The 11,991-nt window shown below is 32.5% G+C and overlaps 1 protein-coding gene and 1 long non-coding RNA gene across 6 annotated transcripts; one reads left to right on the forward strand and one right to left on the reverse strand.

Annotated features, from left to right (window-relative positions):
- The first annotated feature begins 467 nt into the window (after window positions 1-467).
- Window positions 468-3,057, forward strand: LOC131655666 (protein trichome berefringence-like 7). Its single transcript, XM_058925500.1, has 3 exons — window positions 468-1,785; window positions 2,203-2,361; window positions 2,463-3,057. Exons 1-3 carry the CDS (start codon window positions 914-916, stop codon window positions 2,758-2,760), a joined length of 1,329 nt encoding a protein of 442 aa, XP_058781483.1. The 5' UTR covers window positions 468-913; the 3' UTR covers window positions 2,761-3,057.
- A 1,884-nt stretch (window positions 3,058-4,941) lies between these two features.
- On the reverse strand, window positions 4,942-6,325 carry LOC131655667 (uncharacterized). Of its 5 annotated transcripts, none has more exons than XR_009299843.1 (6): window positions 6,081-6,325; window positions 5,934-5,962; window positions 5,841-5,856; window positions 5,397-5,686; window positions 5,220-5,321; window positions 4,942-5,148 (listed from the first exon to the last, which is right to left on the reverse strand). It is a non-coding gene; the product is annotated as an uncharacterized LOC131655667 (long non-coding RNA). The 5 variants fall into 5 exon arrangements; XR_009299840.1 differs by having other exon boundaries at window positions 5,825-5,856; XR_009299841.1 differs by lacking the exon at window positions 5,841-5,856.
- Window positions 6,326-11,991: the final 5,666 nt, after the last annotated feature.

Below are 11,991 nucleotides of genomic sequence, written 5' to 3' on the forward strand. Positions count from 1 at the left end.
TCTCTCCTACTTCATTTATTTCAAAATGTAGGAGAGAAAAAAAAAGATTCACCCATAATCTCCACAATTTATTTTAAAATCCAATAGTTGAGATTCATTCTCACATTCTCATATAAATAACCTATATATATATATATATATATATATATATATATATATATATATATATATATATATATATATTCCTTCCAGCCTTATTTATAAGTAAAGATTCATTTTTTAATTCATTGAGGAATGAATCTATCTGGTCTACATAATAGACTAGATACATTCATTATTCAATAAACTTAAAAAAAATCTTTACTTATTTATAAGGTCGGAGGAACTTAAAAAAAAACTTTACTTATAAATAAGGCCGGAGGAGATATATAATATCAAATAATATACGTGTGGGGAGGTGATTTACCGGTTGTCATCTTACTCCAAAGAAAACTTAAACTTGTATCCAAACTCTCCGACCTTTTGAATTGAATACAGTAGACAAAAAGAGGATAATAGACCGTAGTGCATCGCTCTCATAGTATTCCAAACACACCCACTTGTTAGTTATCGTGCAAATTTGGTTCTTTTCTTAAACAACCCAAAACCAAGCCACCAACAAGCAACATCTCTCTCTTAACGTATAAGGCAGTCTTCTCCTTTATTATCCAGTTATAGCAGCAAAATACTGACTCTATCAAATGACCACATTACCCTCACCACACATTCATTTCCACTTATTGCTGCTGTTAAAATTATCCCCTTTTTCATGCTATTCAACTAACCTCTTCAATGACTTCACAACCACCACCTCATACATTTTTCAGTTTCATTTTCATTAAAAAAAGAAAACCCCACTTGACAAATAAAACCCCAATATTCTCATTATGGACATTTATGGAATTTAAGGGTTAGTTAGTTCATTTTTCAATCAATGCAGCTTTTGGGTTTGTTCAGTTTTTGGATTTCATTCATAAAGTTTAGAACTTTATTCTCAGTTTTGGGTTTTAGTAACAAAACTATGAAGGGTAAATGCAATGCTTGGATCTTAGTTTCTTTCAATGTGTTACTCACAACTGGGTCTTTGGTTTCATTCATGTTTGTGCTTTCATGGATTTACTCATGTGCATTTTCTAGTCATAGTTCAGTGATTAAGAGTTATGAGGTTATTGCTAACACCAGTGGTTCTCATTTACATGTTCAGAGCTATGTTGAGGCTTTGAATTTTAATGTTTCGAGGGATGCATGTGATGTGTTTGATGGAAGTTGGGTTAGAGATGATGGTTATAGTTACCCTTTATATGATGCTGCTGAATGTCCGTTTGTGGAAAGAGGTTTTAATTGTTTTGCTAACGGGCGTAAAGATAGAGATTATACGAAATGGAGATGGAAGCCGAATGACTGTGATATTCCGAGGTTTGATGCACGGGGAATACTCGAACAGCTTCGCGGGAAAAGGGTTGTTTTTGTTGGTGATTCGTTGAGTAGGACGCAATGGGAGTCTTTGATATGTTTGTTGATGACAGGAGTTGAGAATAAGACGAGTGTTTATGAAATCAAAGGCAACAAGATCACGAGACAGATTAGGTTTCTAGGTGTGAGATTTAGTTCTTTTGATGTTAGGATTGATTTTTATCGTTCTGTTTTTTTGGTGAAGCCTGGTCGGGGTCCTAAATTTGCGCCGAAGAGGGTGAAGACAACACTGAAATTGGATAAGATAGATGATATTAGTCATGAATGGATTGATTCAGATGTTCTTATATTCAATTCAGGTCACTGGTGGACAAGGACTAAGCTTTTTGACATGTGAGTAACATAATTCTACAAATAGAAATGTATATATTTTTTTATGTAGATATTAGATGTACATTTTAATGATCTAATGTTATATTTATTTCACAAATATAAGATTTGATTCACTCTTCTGCATATTTTGTTCACACGCTGCTTCTTTTCGACCTAATTTTCATATTTGGGACTGGATCATGCACGTTTTGTTAGCAGTTTGCAAATCAAACATCTTCATAAGCGATAAGAGTTGCAAGAAGATGAATGTCTCATTGTAATTTTGTGTTCAAAAATCTTCAACTAGCGCTAGCTTATCTTCAAATGACTGCCTCATGCATGATATTCTTTGTTTATGTGTGAGCACTTGTATTGTAATAGAATTTTCATGCAGGGTAGTATCTTTTGCTGCCAATTTTTAACGCTATTATCAGACAGGGGCTGGTATTTTCAGGTTGGAAGCTCATTGAAGCGTGGAATGCCGATTAATTCTGCTTTCAAGACAGCCTTACATACATGGGCCTCTTGGGTGGAGAATAATATTAACACAAACAGAACAAGAGTATTCTTCCGTACTTTCGAATCAACACATTGGAGGTGAGTTGGATGTAATTTTAACCATATTTGTTCCTTTTGATATTACTACAGCTATTGAACTTACCGAAAAAGGCTCAAGATGTTTTTCTTTTTTGTGCCAGTGGACATAACCGCGGTGCTTGCGAAGTGACTAAAAAGCCTTGGAACAAAACAAATGGCAAGGACCGAAATCCAATTTCAGATATGATCAAAAGCGTAGTAAAAAACATGAATGTTCCCGCGACGGTTCTCCACGTGACACCGATGGATGCATATAGGAGTGATGGCCATGTAGGGACTTGGAGCAGCAATCCATCTGTACCTGATTGTAGTCATTGGTGTTTACCTGGTGTTCCTGATATGTGGAACGAAATTCTGTTCTCGTATTTGCTACAAAAAGATGGAGCACGATATCGTTAAAGCTGGTAACATGTTGCTAGGTTAGTTAGTTAGTCCTTATATTAATAAAATCGACCTTTGTACTAAAAAAAGAAATTGATCTGGATTGGCGTTCAATGGTTTACTTCACATCATCAACTCTGTTAGCTTTTGAAATGAGAGCTTGATGGGGGGACCTATCAATGTATATATAAAAAAATGATCATAGGAGTAAAGTGGTGCTATGCCAATTCTTGGTAATTTTTTTTTCATTAATATTTTGTATATTTGGCTAAGCTTTGGGCTGTTTTTATTCATTATTCTGGTTCTGATGCCTCACCTATTTATTTTATACAATTAGAGAGAAATCCTCACAAGATTTCTCTCCTATTCATTAGTATGGCAAGACTGACTAAAGGGGGAGAAGTTCCGGTGCTTTCATGCATTTGTGGCACAATTGTTGCAGACGGCCACAAAATTGCATATGAGAGGATCGGAAGTAGACCTCAAAGAGACAATAATCACCATAGCAAATATAACAAGTGAAAGTATAACGATGCCTAGACACTTGATGCATAAAGGACGAGATCTACATTTCTTTAGTCATTTGTCCACGTATTTCTTCACACTGGCACAACGAATTAGAGTATACACCATTAGTGACTACATTGATAATTCGAATTTTTTTTATTAAACAATAGAGATTGGAGAAGCAAGACGATAACATGCACAAGAGATCGTGGGTGAGCTTGCACCCGAAATTAAGAGGCTACAAAAGCATATTATTGATGAAAGGATGTGAAAGAGGAAGCCTAGATTTTGTTGGATCTTCAATAAAAAAACATCCTTATGAAAGTATGCACAAACAAATTTCAAAAATAAGTACTATGAAAAAGCAATGACCATGTGAATTATAATTTCTCAAAACTCCAGTGTTTGCTTATCATATAGTATTCTTTAAAAAGTTTTTGATAGGAAAACTATGCAGACTATTGTTCAACAAAATGCATTGAGAAATGTGTATGATCAATGATAAATAAAATAAATGTTTATATATATATATATATACTAGTCAGAGACCCGTGCTGTCGCCCGGGTGCATTATTTGGGGTGTAATATTTTTTGAACGATACGAAAAATTTGAAGTAAAGAAATTTGATCAAATTGCATATATAAAATAGAAATTAACCATTTAAAAAAAGTTTGACTAATAATATATTAGTAGTATATATGAAAATTAGGTTCTAAGTTAAAATAATGATGAACAAAAAAAGTTTAAGATAGGTCAATACGGGTAAGTTCATTTATATCTTAGATCATTTGTTAAGATTTGGTTGTTGGTGATATATATTTGTTTTTATAAAATCACTAATAATTAAAAATATTTAAAAATAAATATGTAACAAATCAACAACATGATAAATCCAATATGTTTAATAACTATAAATGTTTATAAATATTTATTGATTTAAATAAAAAACGTATTATAGTGATAGTGACCCGTGAAAATAATAAGTTTCAACGATAAAATTTACAGGAGTTGATAAACTCTATTCTCATCTACAGATAATAATAAACCCTCCTCTATTATATGATTTATTTCAATTACATTTTCTCTATTTTAAAATTATTAAATTATGAGTTGAAGGATTGAATGTATTGGTGAATTATATTAGATGATGAATTAATAGATGGAATTGCTACACGCCTTTAGTTTATTTAAACAAAAGAATACATATTCATTTTAGCTGAAATAACTTTGCAACTTCTAATATTTAATATATATGTCCTCAAAAGTTTAAACTGAATGGTTTTACTACATGTTCTTATTCTAGTTCCAAGTGTTTGTTTGCTTTCAATTTCTTTTAAAAATCATGTTTGAATTGATTTCTTTCCTAAGGCAAAACTTTTAGATGGACAACAATACTAATAGTATGAAAAGACTAAAGAATTGAGTCATTATTCAAAAATATAAACACACTATTTTGTAGAGGTTTATTAACCACTTCTTACTCTTTATTTACAAAAATGTGTGCCTAAATTAATTAAAAAAAATACTGATAAAAAATCTTGTTTCCTACAATTTGACAGGAAGGATGCAATTAGCATCACACCTTTGATTATCATCAAATCTATCATGAGTATATAAACATCTCATTAATATATAAAGAGAAAATGTTAGGTGTATTATAGAATTTTAGAAGAATAAAATATTGAGGCAAGTTTAGAGTTAATGAACTAATAAATTCACAACCGTCCGTCCTTAGTCAAATACAATTCAACAACAAACACACCATCACCTTCTAAAGACCATGCATTATGTTGTACATATGATTGATTAAAAAACACACCAAATCCAGTTCTATTAGCCTTTACACGGGATTCCCCGAACAGATCCCTTCGAGATAATTGTGCTCCAAATCCTTTCAACTGAAAAATATATTTTCATGTTAGCTCCATCTAAACAACAGAATAAGAAGCAGAAGCTACAAAAAGTCTACCTGTCTAGTTATTGTGGATAATTTCTTCGCGAGTTAAGCTTCCCCTTTTGTTAAGGAAATACGACATCCTTTTCCCTCCAACGCTTCCACTATTCTCATCACCTTCAATCATAACATATGATTAGACATAACAAAGGTATGAAAGCTATATCTCAAACACACAACAATTATACCTACTCTTAAAATGTGTTGCTGAAGAATCTATTCTTTCTCCTTCTGTCTTTGAATCCAAGGAAGAGTATCAGCCTGAAAATATCTTTGGAGTTGCAAATACCATCAGAGAATCAAAAGTTTCTACATATAAGAGAGAATTTCAAATAGAAATTTCTACATGTAACAGATAATTTGCCTTATAATCAAATGTGAAACGAAAAAAGCATGGTATGAAGTAATGTCAACATTAGGAAACTTCATATCATCTGTTACTAATGTAGTACAAGAAATTAATCCTCAAAAACACAAGTTACCTGCAAAAAAAAACTCAGCTTTATCAAAAATTTAAACACTAAAAAAATAAATCATAGTAAAAGTACTTAAACCTCCAAAAATTAACATCAGAAGCTAGAAAAATATAAAGTACAAAAACTACTTGTTCATGTATCTACCTGTTCATGTATTTACCTGTTCATATATCTACCTGTTCATATAACTACTTGTTAATAATTTTTATCAAAAATGAAAAACAGAAGCTGGAAAATCTAGCATAAACCGTACCCATAGTTCCACGAGGAGGAAAATAAGCCCTAAAATAAAAAATAAAATTAGAATGAATCAAACAATCTATTAGAGGAAAAACAAACAATATATTAGAATATGAAGGTTATGAAGTTTGAACTTCATGTGCTTCTTCTTCGGAACAACCTCTATCAACAACATCTTCACATCACATGATTTTTCATCTTCTTCAGACTTTTGGTTTGAGGAGCTCGCGGGACGAGGCGGATGGGGGTTTGTCAAAAGAAGAAGGACGAGATTTTTGGCAACCAAGAGGAGAAGGACGAATGGGGGCGGCGGAGGTAGGGTTTGAAGGAAAAGAGAGAGCAGAAGAAAGGTAGGGTTTGTTTCTCTCGTTTGTAGTAGTGTGTTGATGAGAGAGAAGTGCAAAAACAAATATATTTTTGAATTGAAGAAGAATTGCCACTGCCAAGTGTCAAATGTTGATTGTAAATTGAAAGATTATTTTGTTAATTACCAAATTGTCCATATGATAGTGTAATTGAATTTGAAGGAAAGGGCATTTTGGGTTGTTTGGCCAATTGATTAGTAAAGGCTTTATATAGTTGATATATATATATATATATATATATATATATATATATATATATCAGTTTATAAAATTTTATAAATTTTTTTAATTGTTTAAATTTAACCTAATTAAATAATTTTTTTTAAAAAATCGAAATTTAATATTTGTATTAAATAGATTAAATTAGATTTTAAATAAACTAGACTATATAGATCGTGTAAGCCGACATGACTTATTGGCTTCCCTCAAGATTTAAACAAACGCATCAACTACCTAACTTAGATTGGAATATGGCATTGACCTCCCTAATATACCCTTTCATAAGATTTTAAAATACACATAAAAAAATCTTTTTCAATAATTGACTAAATACCTCCTATGACCAATCATAGCAAACCCTTTTGCCACGTGGTAGGCTGTGGTGGTTCATTTTCTTTTTTTCTTTTTTAAATAAATTAGTGTGATACCCGTGCATTTGCACGGGTACTTGTCGTTTTCGTGCATTTGGATTGAGGAAAATAAAAGGTATTAGTAAAAGATTAAATTTTAGTTAAAATGGGAAAAATTATAAAAATACTAATATTAAAAAAATTAAATATTGAAAATAAAAAGTAATTAAAAAAAATAAAGTTTATATTGTTTTAGATTGAATAATACAACTAAGGATGTATTTAAGAAATGTATAAGTTCCATTGAGAAATAATTGGTTTTAAATAAAAGAATAATTATGTGTTATTTTATTAGTATGCAAAACATTTGGTCGAGTAATGATCAACATAGACATACCTTGATTTTCACTCTTTGGGGTGCAAACTTGGTCAACATGCTCATATTTTCACTCTTTAGAATCATCCATGTTTAGCAACTCCACACAAGATTTATGTTATAAAAACCTTCAAATCCAGACTTCCAACTTCCACAGCTTCTCTAGAGCCACCAATCAATGCATCGAAGAGTTCTGCTTGTGCTTTGAGCGGAGCTGCTTCTACTGCACCACCAACTTCAACAACAATCAACGTGATTTGGATCTCATTCCCAAACTTCAATATTCAATTAATTTCAATAAATGAGATTTAAAAGAGGAAGTCATTACCTTTGTGACCTTTGGTTTGTCAAGTTTGTGCCAGACGACAACTTCCTGCCTAAAAGATGCACGTCAAATGGAAGAAATATTCTTTGATACTACAAATTCAATTTCAATGACAATATAGTTCACACTTGATATAATCACTACAACCAAAGTCCTTGGTGAAAATTGATTTTATTTCAGATGAAAAATATAGTTTACCTTCAATGTTTAACCTAGATCGGTTATCCATCCAAATGGTACCATGTCCAAATGAGACCAGGAGTTTCCTTTTAAACCATTTTCTCCTATCAGGTTTGTATTAGAATAGCCCCTGATTCATAATCTGGTATTCATGAGTGCAGGTCCACCAAAAAATGAGAATCTATGTAGTGAAACACAAAATATCTAGCATAAAATTGAGAGGCCAAAGCTTACGGGTTTCTGGTTGCCTGAGCAATGTCTGCAAGAAGTGTTCCATGAGGACCCCATGGTTCATTGCTGGTAGTATCAAGAATCTGGTAGAGGGGATAGAAATCAACAACCAAAATTAACAGACAGACAACAACCATTTCACGAAAAAAGCATCACGTAACAAAATCATCATACTTCACATAAATCCTTACACCCACTATCATGATATGATTGGTAGAATCATCTACATAGTTTCATACCAAACTTTCCAAATAAGAAAAACTTTACCTTATGTTCAATGTCAGGAACTTTGAGCACTTTCTTGTTCACTTCTCTTTTACTGCAAAAACACGGACAAAAAGTAAGACATTAAAAAATCGGATTGAGGTATAAAATAGTAATAAACACCCAAAGTAGCAACTATATATTATACACGGACCATCTTGTAAGAGCATATCTTCACAAACTTTCCTTTGGAAAGACTTGTGCGTTTTAGAGATATAATCTCTCCATCCTTTAAGAGCATATCTTCCATCATTTGAATATTACAACAACAAAACATTGCATCTGTTAATAAAAATGGTTACTCGATTAAGTAAAACGAAATAAATACGAATAACAAAAGGAAAACATATATACCCAATTCGGTAAGAACACAATCCCTTCGTCAGCTGTGAACTCCAAAACTCTGCAGTGAGTAGTTCTATCAGTAGAAGAATTTTTTAGTTCAAATAACATTAGATATTCAATATTCATACGCGCTGCAAGGTTTAAATCAAAGTTACTCATCCGCAATAAAGGAGTAGTTTCTTCAAATAAGAATCTCATAGCGATGGTTCAAATCCTAATGGATAGGTTCAGTGAATCAAAATATAATCGTGGAGAAACATTCATATGCACGGTTCCTTTGTTTCATATATACGGTATCGTCGTGTTCGCTACAAGGCTTCTAGAATTAGGTTCAACCATTGTTGTCCTCTCTAAATTCGAGATGCATGACCTTCTTTCATCCATTCAAAAATTCAGAGCGTCATTCTTACCGCTGGTGCCGCCCATACTGGTTGTTATGCTGAACAACGCAGATGCGATCAATAGCAAATACGATATTGGGGTCTAGGATTTGGATTTTGGAAGGGTCAAATCCGGTGATTAAGAAAACGGACGAGTGTGATGAAGAAATAGAGGAAGAAATTGAAGTGGGAAAATAATTGAACATCAGTAATAGTACATGATGGCTGGCTGTAACTGTTGGTAGTGGAAGATTGAAAAGTTATGGAGGTTTTGAATTAGGAGTATGGACGTGAGTTAATTTGACAGGAATATGGAATTTGGAAGAGGATAGGTTGAAGGGCAGTTATAAGGAGAGTGGAAAGGAGAAGAAACAAAACTAACGTGGGATAGCAAAATCAGAATGTTGGAAAATCCAAAACTCTCTTCTCTCAAGATGCCACATGTCACATTGAGACCAATAGTTGAGAAAAGATATGCTTTTCTTATATTATATATTTCTCTTTTTCCCTCCTTTTCTCTTTTTTTTTTCTCATCTCCCTCTTTCTCTCCATCTTTTTCCTCATTCATTTTCTTCTTTTTCCTTTTTATCACTTCCTCCCTCTCCTTCTATAACTGATTCTCAAACCATAAAAGAAAATCATAGAGCATGAATAGAATTGAAAACGGATTTAACTGGGAGGTGTTTTTTTTGGCGAAAACGAATGGCTGAAGCGACGAGTAATTTCTGTGGGCGTAGATGCGATTCCAGCGAGGGGACTCGCGGTCTGCAGTGATGGTCGCGTTCACACTTGTAGTGTTGGAAGGTGGTGGAAGAAAGAAAATCGCGGCCGGAGGTGGTGGATGTGCTCAAAAATTTCTTCTGTCGGAGCATTCAGCTTTTTCGGCGAGTCTTCTTTTTTTTCCGTCTGATTTCTACTACGGATTCGTTGTTGTTGATTAATGCTTAGATTATGGTTTGTGAATTGGTGAAGGATTTTTACTGTTCGTTATCAACTATTTTCACTTTGCTCACCACTTGTTCGATGAAAGGTCTTCGCCGAAAAGACCTCCATGCGCTTTCTTTGTCTTCCTGTTTGTATCTCTGTGTTTCTCACTTTCTGTTATAGCTTATTTTGTTTTGTTATTTTCTGACTTATCTTCTTCTGTTCTTTTAGAGTGAGGATTTCAGAAAGACTTTTAAGGAAGAAAATCCTGATGTGAAGGTTGTATCTGCCGTAAGGAAGACAATTCATGAAGTTTATGTGTAACTTGCAAATTCATGAAGAATTTGGCTGAGTATGTGTGTTCATAAATAAACAAGTATACATTTATTAAGAGGTTATACTTTTGGCCTTCTTTGTGTGTATACATTGTATACATGAGTTGTTTCATTGAAAACAAAATGGTATATGTTGAGAGGATAAAAGAGTTCTTAAAGATTCCATCATAATTTATGATGAAACAAGTGTCAGCCCTACTCCTTCGGCTATTTGGACATGGGTGTGGACTGATGAAGAAAATAAACATTTTTAAAAGGGACATTTGCTTATCAAAGAGATTTAATTCTTATTCTGGTCGGTTTTCTCAAACATCGTATTTAGACAAGCTAATTGCATATTTTAATTTGCATTTAAGGTGGATAGCAAGGCAAGATCATTTTGATTTATGAGTACATTCTGTTTGAAACTGAAAAGCTGGTTTTGCATTCATTAACTCTATTACTTCATATGAATAAATATATTCTTGCACCTTTCAACCTCATTTGATTACTACATATGCCATTGTGTTTTGATAGAAGTTTTCCATGATGCAATATTGCTAATGTTTCTACTCAAACCTGTTAATTTTAATTTTCTAACTATTTTTATTGGTTAGGGAAAATATGGACTGCATGTTGATTGATGAAAAGTACTAGGTAAGCAAAATCACTACTAAGAAAGCACCTTCGCAGAGATTTAACATATTGAAAGCAAAGCACTCAAAGCATTTTAAGCAAAGTACGAGTGTGAGTCATCCGTGGTGACATGGCCATTTTCTCTTTTCAGGGTGTGTTTACAAGAAGATGTGCAATAAGACTAGACCATGGTAATGCAGTTGTTGGATACGGAACAGAAAACGGTGCTTTTGATGTAACAAAAGTAGTGCATGAGGTCGTAAATGATCATACCAGTGAAGTATTCGATATGATGAAATGGAATCTTTCTTACATTATCGATAATTCAAGCTGTATACTCAAATTCAGAACAGTTTCAAACAAAGATGGTAAAATAAATAGTGTATCCTTCTAAGTCGATGACGAAATGCATTTAGATGGAAGCATTTTGTTTGCAGTAGGTAAAGACAAGTTTTCTTCTCTTTGTGATTCTTTTTTTTTTTTTATGAATTTTTGTTGTGTATAGTTTTTTTTAACTGGCTAATTTAGGGAGGAGCATAAGCTATATGTGTGTAAGATATATGTTTGTATATGTAATAAATTTTATCAATTTTCATTTATATCAAGTTATTTAAATTATAAATGAACTTTCTCTATGCGAATTTACTGGTTTTAAAAATGAAGGGATGGTGGATTGACGAAGAAGTATAATGTTTTATTGTTGAAAAAATTAAGAGAAGCGGAAGATGAAAAAAAACAAGAGAAACATGATATGAACTTTCTCATTTCACATGTCACTATCACCACAATATCTATTTTGTTGAAGTGACCGTACTTAATTTTTTATTATCGGTAAATATTTTTAATTATTAATAATATTGAATTTATCATGTTGGTGATTTGCGAGATATTTTTAAATATTTATATTAATTAATAATTTTATAATAACAATTATATATCAAGACAATCACCGAACTTTATCAAATAATTTTAAGATAAGAATGAACTTACTCGTGCGAACATAATGGAAATGCTCTAGCATCCCTAGGGTGTAATCGGATCGGTTTGGACCGATTTTTGATTAAAAAAAGGTCCGAATCAATGATATTTCCATCGGTTTGGTTTGGTTCGGTTTTCAACATTTTTTAAAAATAGAACCAAACCAAACTAACCGGTTTGGTTT

This window comes from Vicia villosa, linkage group LG3, assembly GCF_029867415.1.
Source record: "Vicia villosa cultivar HV-30 ecotype Madison, WI linkage group LG3, Vvil1.0, whole genome shotgun sequence".
NCBI classification, from domain to species: domain Eukaryota; kingdom Viridiplantae; phylum Streptophyta; class Magnoliopsida; order Fabales; family Fabaceae; genus Vicia; species Vicia villosa.

Bases quoted from the DNA above. Each gene is read 5' to 3' on its own strand.
- LOC131655666 (XM_058925500.1), top strand. From the start codon at position 914: ATGCAGCTTTTGGGTTTGTTCAGTTTTTGGATTTCATTCATAAAGTTT. The intron at 1,786-2,202 runs GTGAGTAACATA...ATTATCAGACAG, and splicing joins AGGACTAAGCTTTTTGACAT to GGGCTGGTATTTTCAGGTTG. The intron at 2,362-2,462 runs GTGAGTTGGATG...TTTTTGTGCCAG, and splicing joins TTCGAATCAACACATTGGAG to TGGACATAACCGCGGTGCTT.